Here is a 13,685-nt window from a genome sequence, read left to right as displayed (position 1 = left end):
GAACTCTGTTCTACTGTGGATAGTTGTGGCGCTATCATGGGGTTGTGGCTGTGTATATGGTGACATAGTTTGTGTTTAAATTAATAACTACATCATCCATTAATTTAACTTTCACAACTACCCGATGACTAATTATTCTTACTTTACAAAAGAAGAAACTGATGCTTAGCGTGGTTAACTTGTCTAAATTGAGGAACTAGCCTTCAAATCCAGGTCTGGTTGACCCCAAAGCCCATGCTCTTAAGCACTGTGATGCGCCCTCCTTTCTGCAGGTGATGAGAATGGGACTGTCTCCCTTGTGGATACAAAGAGTGCGAGCTGTGCCCTCAGCTCAGCTGTGCACTCCCAGTGTGTCACGGGGCTGGTGTTCTCCCCACACAGGTAATGTTCTGTGTCATCAAGGGCCTGGTAGGTGTGAATGGGCACAGCAAGGGGAGATGCTTCTGCTGGCAAAGCGTAGCCGCTTAGGTAGCTCCTGGAAGCAGACCTGCTCTAGCTGAGGTTCCAGAATGTCAAAGCTCTCCAAAGACTGTAGTCTGTTTTTAGGTTGTACAGTCTCTTTCTGAAAGTGGCTAACACCCTGCTCAGCACCCAAAACAATGATTCTCGTGGCTTCTAGGACTGTGTGATTGGGAAGGCCCGTTTCTGGGTTATTGCTGAAGCTACAGGGAGGGACTAGATGGGATGGTTAATGGCCAGGACGATTGTTAACCCTGGCCCTCCTTGTCTTCCCTTGAATGTGGACTTGAGTGGTAGGCAGACCTTAGCCCAAAGCGTTAAGGATCAGGCCACCTTCTCTGGGTCACTTTAGGGTGGGGGTTGGTTGCCGGCCCAGTCAGGGTTTGTCTTGGGACCTGTGGGTTTTACCTTTCACAACCCTCTCCTTCCCCTCCTAGTGTCCCTTTCCTGGCCTCTGTCAGTGAAGACTGCTCTCTTGCTGTGCTGGACTCTGGCCTCTCCGAGGTGTAAGTGTGAAGTGGAGGGCTGTGCTCAGGAATCAGGGAGGGGTGCATGGGTGGCTGGGTCCTTCTCTTCAGAAAGTGCATTGTCTCGTTCAGGGGGACTGGTGATAGAAGCAGGCTGGCTGTCGACCATTTCCCTGGCCCTGGGGCTGACTCACGACCAGCTCTGTCCCTGGTAGAGGAGGAACGTGGTGGCAGGTGGAATTTCTAAGTCCGGCATTCCAGCTGTCTCCCAGGAGGGCACAGCCTACCTTTTGTGCATAAAGAACCATAGACGTGAAGGGCAACCTTACAGGATGAAAGGCATCAGACAGCTGATCTGAATTGTACTTCCTTCTTTACCATGATTTCTGTCTGATCTCCGCTCACCCATATCACTGCCCTTGCTCTGGTCACCACTTCTTCATCTCTGAAAGCAGGGCAGTGGATTAGATGATTGAAGAAATCCTTTGCGTAGTTGCGCTGCTCTCCTGGTGACAAGGCCACACATTTGGTCAAGTGTATGTAACACATCCAAAAAGTGTGCCCTGGATGTGTTGAGTTCTCTTTCTTCTCTAAGTCACTTTTTCGTCTTGTCCCTTACTGTGCCCAAACTTTTTCTCTCTTCTAGGTTTAGAAGCCGAGCCCATAGAGACTTTGTGAGAGATGCTACTTGGTCCCCGCTCAGTCCCTCCCTCCTTACCACGGTGGGCTGGGACCATCAGGTCATCCATCACATCGTGCCCACAGAGCCTCTCCCAGCCCCAGGACCTAACAGTGTTGCCGAGTAGCTTGGATTTAAGACAAAAGGCAAATCCCCGTGAGCGGCCAGTCGCTTTGCCGCTGCCCTCGCAGTTCGTGAGACGGCGCAGGAGCCTTACGCTGCGTGTCCATACTCCAGATCCATGCGGCCACTGGGCACGTCGCTCAGCCTGGGGGTGGCGGATTCTGCGGTCCTGTAGTCATAGGGAAAAAAAAACTTTCTTAAAAATAGATATGTATGTATGAGTGTGTGTGTAGATACATAGTTTTTGATGAGGGGATAAAAAATCCATCCTACATCGTTCCCAAGGCCTACCCACACCCCCCTCCCCACAGACTGTCCCCCTAAAAAAGTCCACAGAAGGGTTTTATGCTCCCCAGGTAGCAGTGCATGATGAATCGGCTATGTCTGGATGAGGTATGAGATGTAGGCACTTCTGGATTCTAGGAAGCAGCTCATATACTACTCATAGAAATAGAAGCAACTTAATATTTTATAGAGCTATATTCACCTTCATCATAGGTGGCAATGCTTCCACTCACAAAAATCCAGCCCAGCTCACCTCGAGGAAGAGCCAGGACACCTTCCCCACAGTTCTGCACACCTTGCCATTAAACTGAGTCTGAAATCCATGTTCTGGCTGAATGAAAGGTTTGGCTGGTGCCTGTGTAATGCTCGACCCCCGATACCCAGAGTCGTGTATGTGAGAGAGGAGTGTTTTTTGGTCATAGATGCCATAGAAACAAGTTTGGGGATGGCGGAGCACTTCAGAGCATTTCAGTTAAGTTAAAAACTGACAGACTTGCAGAGAAATATCTTGTCACTTTTCCTACCTGAAAACAGCCTGGGGCCTGACCTCTCCTGCCTCTGGGCCCCTTTCTGTGGACATAGGAAGTCTGAATGCTCCTTTTTGGACTCTGAAGATTTTTAAATTGCAGGATCAGATTGAGAATCAGAAATACTGACTAATGAAATAAAACATTTAGGCTTTTTTGGTCTGTCTTTTGAACTGTGTGTGTTATGTGCAGTTAGACATATTTCACCTAGATGAGTTGTTAGAGTGTCAGTCTTAGGGCTTATTATTTTTTTTATTATTATTTTATTATTATCATTTTATTATTTTAGCTTCCCTAGCTCCCCAGAGTAGCTAGTTGGAACTTAGGGTGAATGTTCGGTTAATTGGGTTTGTGGACTGGTTACTGCCAGTTAGAAGTCATGTACTTTTGTGCTTTACAAGTTTAGTTTAGCTAAAATCACATGGAACTTGGACAATTTGAAGGAACATGGACAAGATTTATGATTAAAGCTTCCACGTTTCACCCTTGCCAAGCATGAGCTCTGTTCTCAAAATTACCTTTGAGTAAAATGGGAATTTGTGGCCATCTGGTCTGCGGCACTTGGGGTGAGGTAGGAATAGGGCCCTCCCTGTTCCTAACTATAAGTTCCTGCGAGAGTACAGAGTGCGTGGGTAGAAACGTAGGTTCTTCCAGGAGGTAAAAGCTTCAAATCTATGATGATTTAGAGGCAATGCGGGGTGGGTATTGAATTTGCATAGCCCTATTCCTTGTGGACTTAGAATGACAGAGAGAAAACTCAGTAGAAGAAATAACAATCCACGGAAATGTATGTATGTGTCAAGGTGGTTAAAATGACATCAAAGAAGGAAAACAGTTTTTGAAGAACCACATTACTGTAAAAAATGTTGGTTCGGATTCAGATCTGTGCTGATGAGAAACCCACATTTATTTTTTGCCAAGACATTTGCAGACCTAATCAAAGTCACAATAGGAATGACCACAGTTTTGGTTGAATTGTGACCAAAAAAGATTGCACAACACAGAAAGTGACCTCAAAATAATGAGAAATGTAGTACTGCATGCCAAGTTATTCACTAGGTCTTTGGCTTGAGAATAGTCACATGAATATGGACTTGGTGATTGACAGGTGGGAACGGGCTCATTTTATTTTGTGTGTTTAGAACAACACATTTAATTTCACTGGTTCAAGTGTCTGAACTAGTCACATGAATATGGACTTGGTGATTGACAGGTGAGAACGGGCTCATTTTATTTTGTGTGTTTAAAACAACATTTAATTTCACTGGTTCAAGTGTCTGAATGCTGGAGTAAGCCCATTTCCCTATCTTCGTTGTTACTCTGAAGTCCATTCACCTGACCCACTATGTCCCACTGCTGCTCAGGTCACAACAAACACAGGAAGGCTCGAGTACAGCTGGCACCAGCGACACTGGGCTGATGCCAGAGGTATCTCTCCTGCCCTGCTGGACAGTAGGAGGCCAGTTCTTTAATAAACAGCTGTACAGGCATTACTTCCTGGTTCACAATCATTGCAGCAGCAAATCACCCAAGCTCTGACTGCTCTGGTCTCCCAGCCACGTCTCTGAGCCGCATGTCAGGAAGGGCAGGGAATCGGGGCCCTTCAGAAGATTCCAAGACTTTCTTGCCACATCCAGACTTAAAAGTAAAGGGCTCAGATCTTCAAAAGGCAGATTCTTGTTACATTTGGACAGCACAAATATTCTTTGTATTTCAGTAGTTGTTTGACTTGATTACTTTGTATCTACAAATTAAAGCAATAGAAAAAAGAATTGTTTCAAAATACGCCTGCACAAACATTTCTTTCAGTAAGACACACTGACTATTTTGATGTGCTCTGGGGAAGCTTTTGAACACCAACATATGTGGAAGGAGCTGAGGATTTGTGATCAATCACTGTTTGTAGCAAGTTTCTTACTCTCCATTTGTGGGTCTCACTGAACACACCACTATGATTACTTCTGTAGGAAACTTGATTTTATGCATTAAAAGGGTAAGCAAGCTTTAGCCTCAATTTTGAGCTACTTAAAATTCCTCAAGAACAGCAGCAGCCTGTACAGCATGGTTTTGGAAAGGTAAACAGACTAGTGTTGGACCCAAAACATTTTCTCAGGTTGTCCATCAAAAATGGGCAATTATGGAGTTTTTCCTTCTTCATTATTCATTATATGGTCACAGGATGAATACAGCCCAGAGAGGGAAGAGAGAAGGCCAGGAGAGGAGAGGAGGGTCTGACTCATAGACAACACACTCCTGATCTCGCAGTCTCCTTTTATGGTTTAATGTAGCCCTCAACTTATTCTGCAGCTTCAATATGGAATAGATCATTACAATTCAAAAGATCAGTAAATAAAGAGTTTAATTCCCAATGTCCTTTAACTTTGTGGTGGGAGCCCAGCCAGTGCCATCCATTGAAAGTCCCTTCAGTGACTATAGACCTTTCACCTGGCCCATGAAGAGGGTTAAGTTCTTCACTTCAGGAGGCACCATGTTATAAGCATTAGGAACTTCCGTTTCAAACTAAGCTTTTCCACTTCACTAGTAAGCCTCAGCTGGGGCCTCACGCTGAAATTAATGAAGCTTGTTTGGACATAGTACTTACTTCTATTACTTTATTAAAATATTCTTTTTTGAACTGCCTCCATTTTTAAACTTAAATAATATCTATGAGGGGTGGCTCCATAGTGTAGTGGTTAGCATGTCTGTTTTACACGCAGAAGGTCCTGGATTCACACCCCAGGTGGAGCCACAGACCATACCCCAGGTGCGCCTGGCCCCGGGTGCATGCAGCAAGCATGTGGGAGGAGACACCTGCCTTCAGAGATTCAGTTCTTAAGGAGAGATGGCAAAATGCATACGTCAGGGGTGGAAGTGTGGGGCGGGGGGGCATTAAAGAGGAGAAAAAATAACAAAAATAAATAAATAATATCTGTGAAAGGATGGTTTTTTGGATAATATACATTTTCAATACACTAAAATAAACACATAAACATTAAAAATTTTAAAAGCACAATCAAAAATTATCTTTTGTATCAAATATCGAGAAATAATGCTCTAGTCTACTACATTTTAAAGATGTGGTGAGACTTTGAAGTTTACATTGCTCTGTAGTCAACATTCTTTGTTTTCTTATATCATGCGACCAATTGATTTTTGCTCAAGTCGTACTTTTCCAGTTGTCCTCATGGGTGTCGCAAAGGATTTGGTCAAATGCTTCGTTAAAACCAAAGTACTTCACATCTATGGTCTTGCCTTCGTCTATCTGAGTGTCATAAATACGGAAGGGGTTGCACTGCGGTGTTCAATAAGCCAACTACAAGACATTTGTAAATGTCTTTTCTCATTTCATGAGAATAGGCTAAGCACTAGGGAGGAGTATTTTTAAGTATCTGGTGGGTGTGTAAAAATAAAAAGCAATGGTCATATTTTTTGACAGCAAGAACTCAAGGAGAAGGATTGAGAACAGAGCAACATGGCACACCGATTTTCAACACAAGTCTCATTCAGCATCTTCCTATCCATCCTCTGCTGTACACATAGAGTCATAGTCACCAACTCTTTGGCACGGTCATCCCTGAATGGAACAGAGGTCATTCCTGGGCATCTATTGTTATATCTTGGCATTCTCAGCATTATCAGTCACTTTTGCAGGTACAGAAAAGTTAGGTCTGAGATCTAGCCTTGCCAGCGGAGGCAGAATAGGAGCCTGGAGGACTGACCTGGGTACAGATGAACGAAGTTCAGATCGATAGGCAAATTTGGCTCTGTAATGAGTACCACATTAACAGCTAATGCCCCTGGCAGGGGTCTGGGGAGAAGGGCATACACCTAGTAGGAAATCTCAGTGATGTGGAATATGGTGGTGGTGGTGGGGGGGGTCAGGTGTGGCAGGCATTGCACACAGAGGAGGTCTTAAAAGACAGCCAGTAAGGCCCCAGGAGTCTGGCAAGACTGAGACAGAACCCAGGCCCTGGAAGACAACTGTAGCACCTACCGTATATAGAGCAGGAAGAGAAATCAGAGCAGAGACCCAGTAAAAAGAATTAGGGCATGTGGGTTTGAAATTGGGAAACAAGTCAGAGTGTAGCCATTAGAGTTAGAAACCACACCAGGGGAAATCTAACCAATGATGCAAGTCATTGCCAAGCCCGATCCAGTGTCACTCTCAGGAGGCGTAAGTATCTCCTGATTCAGGCTAATATTAGCTTAAGGAATGGAGGGTGACGTCTAGCATGCAGATGGGGCTCAAGTGGCCCCAGTGATGGCACAGAGCAGGAACTGGAACTCAAGTCTGTTTGGCAACAAAACTCGTTTTCCCCACTGCACTCATCCAAGAGAGACAAGAGAAAGAAACACGCTCTAGCTCTTTGGGATGTAATCAATATGCTCACCAGACTAGGAGCTCCTTGAGTGCAGAAACTGTCTTGATCGCCGTTATATCTAGAGTGCCAAGCAGGGCCTGGCACATGCTCAAGGAATATTTATTGAATATATAAAGGAAGGCAAAGATGGATGAACAAATAGAAACAGTCTCTGTTAGGTAGACCGTCCATCAGGTTTCCGCAGTTTCAGTGAAATATCCTCACCCTAAACCTTTGATACCATTATCGTTTTTATTCCATGATATTTAAGCAATCTGCTAATTTTTAAAAAGTTGATTTTCCCGGTTTCTCCACACTGGATGTGAAGCAAATTCAACCACGAGTCATGGTTATTTCCCCATGTCATTTATTGTACTGACACCTGGTTACTACCCTGGTGACATGTGGATTATGTGAGCAGCGTCTATCTTTGGAAGGATGGGCATATTGGATACACTGAGAACATCCGGTTTCTGGTCCTCCATGATAAAGATTCAGACCCTAAAATATGGGACCCACTCATGGTCTGAGATCTTCTGTAGCCAAAAAGGGAAACTGATGCATCATAGAAGCATTTGGCCACGGACCTATTTCGTTTATCTTTCATATTGTTGTTGTATTTTTTAAAGTTGGCTCTCAGGTATCCAGCATTGTATTCATTATATTCCCAGGTCCATTCTCACCATTGACTCATGTGCTGGCTAAAACATTGTTGACTCATAGATTGACTCAATTCAGGTTTTTGTCTTCTCTTGAGAAATCAAAGAATCTTCCAACATTGGGTCTATTTCTCTGCATGGCAACAATTAGCAGCTACTCAGAATGATATTCCTGTTTACACCAGTCTCTTCTATTTCTTGGCTCTGTGTTAGCGGATATGCACCATTGGGCCTGAACTATTCCTCTAATAAAGTGGAGAGAGAGCTATTTTGTTGTGTCCCCTTCATTCTTGGCTCTGTGTTAGCGGATATGCACCATTGGGCTTGAACTGTTACTCCTCTAATAAAGTGGAGAAAGAGCTATTTTGTCGTGTTCCCTTCAACCATTTTCATCACCTGCCTGGTGACTGCCTGCTGGGCAACTGTCTTGGCATCGCTAATAACAGCTACTATTCACTGAGCCCTTATTATCTGACTTGACCCAACTTGACCCTCATACATTATCTCTTTAGTTCCTATACAACCCTATGAAGTTAAGTACAAGCTATTATTTTCATTTTACAAGTGTAAAAGCTGAAGCTCCAAACGCTAAGTAACTCGCCCAAGAAACTTCTAGTTGGCGATACTGAGTTGCAAACTGTGGCCCACCTGAGTCCAAACTGTGGGCTTTTAAACTTCATATGACACTGGTTCCCTAACCAATATTCTTATAACAATAGAATTACTGCTCTCACAGTGTTTCTTCTCATAATCAGGGCCGAATACTAGGAAGAGGGGCTGAGCACGGCCCTGGCTTCACCATGGCCCGAGGCAGATGCCCACTCCATGCCAGTGCCAGACAGAGCTGTGGCTTTGCTGACTCTGAGAGTTGTGCCTTTGCTAGAGACGGAGGTCACTGTGACTCTGGGGCAGCAGCCCGTTAATGACGGTCCCTGGCTGTGCATGCGTGTGTGGCGTGGCTGCCCCAGTGCTGTCCTGGATTGTCCCAGGGAAGTTCATATAAAGGGGCTTGAGCTCTAGGCTTGCAGCCTTCCGGCCACGGAGATGGGGAGGCTGCCGCTGCGGGGTGGTGAGCATGGCAGGTTCCAGCCTTTACGGTGTCACTCAGTCCATGGGATATCAGACTTCATAAGTTTGTCATATCTCTGGTGTCTGAGAAGCAGCGGGGCTTCAGGTGGCCCGGATTGGGTAGAGGTGGGATGGGACACAGTGAGGGCCAGAGGAGCCCAGGGAGGAGTGATCGAAGCAGTGGTTTTCAAACTTGGCTGCGCAGTAAACCCGGGCTGGTTTCCCCCTCAGACCCAAGAAATCAGAATCTCTGCAGGAAGATGGCACTACTCTTAAATTTGAAGAATTGGGAACCACTGGCCTGGAGCATCTTCTGGGACTTCTGAAAGTCATCGTTGGCCCTGTGCACAGCATGTGTGTGCACATGAGGTGTTTATTAAAGCAAAAAGGAGCTTAGATAGACCCGGCTCCACTGGCTCAACTTAGAGAAGAGGAAACCAGTGAAAGGGTGTGTGTCTCCATTTGCGCCTCTTCATCTGGTTGTGGTGCCGAGTGGCTGGGGGCACTGGAGGACCCGAGTGTGTGCGGGGCGAGTCTCTCTGGGCAGGCGTGTGAATCGGTGTGATTCCTTGCTGTTCCCTGCGGGGCTGGTTCTTGTGCTGAGACACCACCCTGTGGAGGGGGTCGTGTCCTTCTCTCCAGAGGCGGGGAGGCTCCCCGGCTGAGGCGTGCTCCTCACTGCGTGTCCCCTGCACTCACACCCTGCTCTGGCTCCGATGTCAGAGGTCACTGTTCCAGCACCGTTCAGCAGAGGATGCTCTGTCACCTGCTGTTTGTGTCGCTCCCCGTGTGCTGGGATCCAGACCTGAGGATCTATGCCGACCAGGATTTCATAAGACATTCTCATCCTCTGAGACCTCAGCAGTGGGGGAGGACCGGATGTTAGTGTAGTTTGGGATGTGTGTCTGTGTGTGTGTGGGGCGGGGGGCAGGGGGCATTTTACAGTGGCCTGGCCTCTCGGGCTGTGTCCACACTGCTCTGCGGAAGCTGAATTCCATCTCCTTCCTTGGTCTCTGCCAACTGATGCGTGCTCTCCCCTGCCAGGTGCTGCCCATAGACTGGCGTGTTATTTCACCAGACGGGCACACGGTCGACCCAGCCCTGCCTGGATCTAGCCAGGTGACCCGGACCTCCTTTCTCTGTACCCGCCTGGTATTTGCCTTTGCCTCAATGCGTAACGACCAGATTGTTTCTAAGCTTTTGCAGGATGCGAGAATTCTCTACTCAGAGTTCAACAAGCTCAAGGAGAGGTGTGTTCGTACTGGACATGGTGGTCATATTTTCAGATTTTACAGAGGGAGAAGAATTAAGCCTTTTCTCCTGTTGCTCGTCAACTTCTCTCTGAGTCTTCAGGTGCGAGCTTCCTCTGAGGCGGGCTGCGGAGCTCCCCTTACTCGGGAACCTCCCGATGGCAAACACGCTGAGCTCGGTCTTGTCCCCTTGCCTTGTGGGTGCCGTTGCCTCTGCCTGGAACGTCCTTCCTGCTCTTCATGCCTGGCAACCCCCAACTCACCCTCTAAGCCCAGTGTGAAAATTGGATCCATTAATTCTGTGAAAGTGCTTCAGAGAGGGTCTGCACGTCACAAATGCTTCATGAACGCTAGCATTTTTATTGCCATTCGTCACCTGCAACTCCCAGGCGTTGAGCCCCCCTAGGGAAGGGGCCATATCTCTTTGTGCCCGTGGCCGGGTAGTGCCTAGGGTCGGGCTGGCTCTCAGAGAGCGCTTCTCTGAGTACTCCTTTCTCCAGAACTCCTGGGTTCTCTCTCTGTCCAAAGGGAGGCCTGTCGCTGCACGGTTATAGATGGCCAGGGCGGAAACCCCATTGTCACTGGCTCCTGGGCTCCCTAAGAGCAGGGAGGAGCGTGTCTGTCTTGCTCAGTGTTTTATCTCAAGCACCTAAAGCTGTCAATGGCACATAGTAATTGCTCAATAAATACTTCTGACTAAGAAAATGTGTGAAGAGAAATATTTCAGGCCCCTTTCTGCTTTTCCTTTTCACGGGAGCGCAGGGGAGGGGGAGAGACTTTGGTGGACGTCGGGCAGCCTGGGGCATCCGGGGGATGCCTGTGGCTTGATCGCTCTCCTCTCTTTTCCTTTCTTCCCCTTTCTGTGCTCTGCGCTGCTCTCCCCTTCCCCCCGCCGGCCCTTTCACTTCCCCTGTATCTTCTCATTGTTCCCCAAATGAATGCAGCAAAAACAATGGTGACCGCAGCTGCCCATTGGGGTGGGACCCAGCTTACCAACTCTCTCTTTCTCCCCCTTATCATAGGAACAGGGAGCTGAAAACTGCTGTCCATAGGGGGTTGGAACTTTGGCACATGGAGGTGAGACTTTGCTGTAACCATCTTCTCGCTGTGTATGTGGGGCGGGGTGATGGCAGTGGGAGAGGGGGGCAGGCAGGCTAGAGTGAGGATGGAGTGCAGAAGCCAGCTTGGCCGTGGGGAGAAAAGCTAGCGCAGGCATTTCCCTGAGTCCTGACCTGGCGCTGGATTCAAGGGCTCCCCCGGCCTCTCCACTGAAGTTCCCACAGGTGGTAAAAAAGGGAGTAGGGGGAAATAAGGGACAAAATGGGGTGCTCACAGTTGTTTAGGACAAGAATAAACCCCAAACCTCACGGGCCTGGGTTTCCTCACTTTATAAATGGAGCTGGTGATATCAACCACAAAGGGCTGTGTGGGAGGAAAGGAAGTAACATAAATAAAATGCGAAGCTTTGCCCCTCGGTAGTGACTCTGATCCAACACATGCTGACTGTTTTACTAGCACGTTACCCTCCTCAGGGCGATGTGGAAATGAAAAACTGCCTTCCTGTTCTCTGGAGAAGCATTTCCCCAATTTCACAGCTGAGGTCAGGGACAGAGGCCACACCTGCCTCCTCGCCTTAGGCAATGAGCTGCTAGAGAGGGGGACATGGCTGCGTGGGAGTGTGTGGCGTTGAGCTGGTACAGGACCTCCTGTGCAACGGAGGGAGGACTTGGGTGTTGGGTGGGAACTGGCTCTGTCCACCCCAGGTCTCACCTCTCCCTCTGTGACCACTTTTTGAAGACTCATTGTGTGCCAGGTGCTGGGCTAGAGGCTTGCACACTTCATCTCATGATTACTCAGAAGAGACTTTACAGAGTGGTTGTTCATGTTTCATATTTTTAGAAATAGAAAGCCAAGAGTGAGAGGTATTAAGGAACTTGCCTTATTTCATGCAGGTGTTCCTCAGAGGTCACCCAGCTGGGAGGTAGCAAACAGATCGTGGACCCAGGCCTGCCTAACTCTGAATCCAACTAAGTTGCTAATCATTGCATACAGGACTAGCTCAGAATTGTTTCAAGTTCAACACCAATAAGTTAGAAGTTTCCAATAGTGCCTTCGCTATGGAAAAAAAAGTGTAGAAAAAATAGGAAAGCAAAGTCAAATAGCCAATGAACAAAAGATCAGAGACCAGAACCCCTGTCAGAGCTGGAGTCTCTTGTGCCAAGTTTTGCAGCCTGGGCCCAGAGAAGCTCATAGATCTTTGCGGAAATTCTGGCCCTTGACTCAGTTTCTGTCCCCAAATCCAGTCAGGGGAAGAATGTCAGTGCTGGGACAGGTCAGCAGGGGCTGAGCAGTCCCCTGAGCAAACAGCAGAGAGGCAAAGCGCTGGCCAGTGGCACCGTGTTTTAGGCGGCTGAGCTGGACTGAGCCCCTCCCATCCCAGGCTGGCGCTGTTTTTGTGCGAGCTGCTCCCCAGTGCTGTGTGGCCTGGGGCAGGCTGAGGTTTACAACGCTTTCCTGCTGCTTGAATTCCTCATTCCTCACTGTTTAGCCCCTGGTGCTGGGAGGGGCTTTTAAGAAAATTCGAATTTCAAAGACCTGCCTTCCTTACCTCCAGTCACATCCATGGCTTCCACAGGGCCGGGGACCAAGGGGCCTGTCTGGAGGTCATGGTTCTCCTTGCCTCACCCCTGCCGGTTCACCACTATGCTGTCCACACTCACCCACCGGGAAAGGCTTATCGATTCAGTCGTCACCCTCCTGAGGACATAAGCTTTGATGGTGTGGACCTCTGCTTCTCGTACCCTGGACTACGAGGCAGCCCCACGCGTGACCTGTGGACTTTTCTCTTCTTAACTGAAGTGCGGCCAGCCTGGCAGCTCCAGAATCTGGAAAGAACTCTACTCACATCGTGTCTGGGCTCGTGGCATAGGACGGGCATGTGGCGGGAGGCGAGAGCAGGCGAGCAGTCACAGAGGTTCCTTCACTGCCATCACCCTAGGGAGGTTAAGCCAAGGAACGCTGAGCAGGTGGCCTTCGGTGGCTCTTTCTCTCTGTTGTATCCAGGTCTTGCTCCAGCCCTCCTGGGTGAGGCCTTCTCTGTGCGGCTTCCTGGACCCCCGCGGGCAGGCAGGGAGCCTGCATCCTGTGCCTCCGACCTTGCTGGCCTGCACTTCTCTGTTAAATCATTTGATACGTTGGCTCAAGTCTGCCTTTCTCACAAGCCTGTGGGCAGGGCCTGCGTCTGACTTACCTTTACGCTTCCAGAGCCTGGCTCAAGGGGCCCATAAATAAAGGTTTCCTGGATGATGCTCTTTCCGGACTGTTTTGTCTGGTTCTCTGGCTGCCTCTCACTTTCCAGCAGCTCCTGTTTGCTTGCCAGAAGGAGGCACTACTCAGCTCACAGCCAAGGCCGCTGCTCTCTGCTGCTGTCTCTGGGGACCGCACATCATCCGAACAGCTTATGATGCATCTGGAAAGGTGAGCGGGTGCTGCCCTGGAGAGCCAGCACACTGAAGGGAGGGAGGTATCTCGGGCTCAAACCCCCAGAGCTGCCCAGGCGCTGTCCTTGAGCTGTCCCGTGTGCCTGCCGTGGTGCACCTGCGAGTTCGGGGGTGGGCCGAGGAGCAGGGACAGGAGCAAGGATCGGCCCCATTAGACCGCAGACCTCCTTTAGGAAATCAGAGGGAGGCGATGTAGCACCAGCCACCACATCATCCTGGAGAGAGGGCCGTGGGCCTGGCCTCTGCCATCCGGAGTTCGGCCGTGGATGTTCGCTGTGCAGCAGATGGCTGGCATCAGAGAGGCAGC

The 13,685-nt window shown here is 48.5% G+C and overlaps 2 protein-coding genes across 2 annotated transcripts in view; both read left to right on the top strand.

Annotated features, from left to right (window-relative positions):
• The window catches only part of WDR77 (WD repeat domain 77), a 7,247-nt gene extending 4,534 nt beyond the window's left edge, over positions 1-2,713 (top strand). The window contains exons 8-10 of the mRNA XM_006919634.3: positions 273-381; positions 897-965; positions 1,573-2,713. Of these exons, the coding sequence (XP_006919696.1) occupies positions 273-381; positions 897-965; positions 1,573-1,732 (338 nt within the window). The 3' untranslated portion in view covers positions 1,733-2,713. The remainder of the gene's footprint in view (positions 1-272; positions 382-896; positions 966-1,572) is intronic.
• A 1,888-nt stretch (positions 2,714-4,601) lies between these two features.
• The window catches only part of OVGP1 (oviductal glycoprotein 1), a 14,463-nt gene continuing 5,379 nt past the window's right edge, over positions 4,602-13,685 (top strand). The window contains 11 exon segments of the mRNA XM_015595394.1: positions 4,602-4,615; positions 8,860-8,982; positions 9,176-9,239; positions 9,669-9,758; positions 9,760-9,878; positions 10,901-10,918; positions 10,920-10,948; positions 12,565-12,642; positions 12,645-12,736; positions 13,237-13,312; positions 13,315-13,363. Coding sequence (XP_015450880.1) covers positions 4,602-4,615; positions 8,860-8,982; positions 9,176-9,239; positions 9,669-9,758; positions 9,760-9,878; positions 10,901-10,918; positions 10,920-10,948; positions 12,565-12,642; positions 12,645-12,736; positions 13,237-13,312; positions 13,315-13,363 — 752 coding nt within the window.

This window comes from Pteropus alecto, unplaced genomic scaffold (genome assembly GCF_000325575.1).
Source record: "Pteropus alecto unplaced genomic scaffold, ASM32557v1 scaffold106, whole genome shotgun sequence".
Lineage (NCBI taxonomy): Eukaryota > Metazoa > Chordata > Mammalia > Chiroptera > Pteropodidae > Pteropus > Pteropus alecto.
Note: the sequence above shows the minus strand (reverse complement) of the source record. Positions and strands in the feature narration are given on the sequence as shown.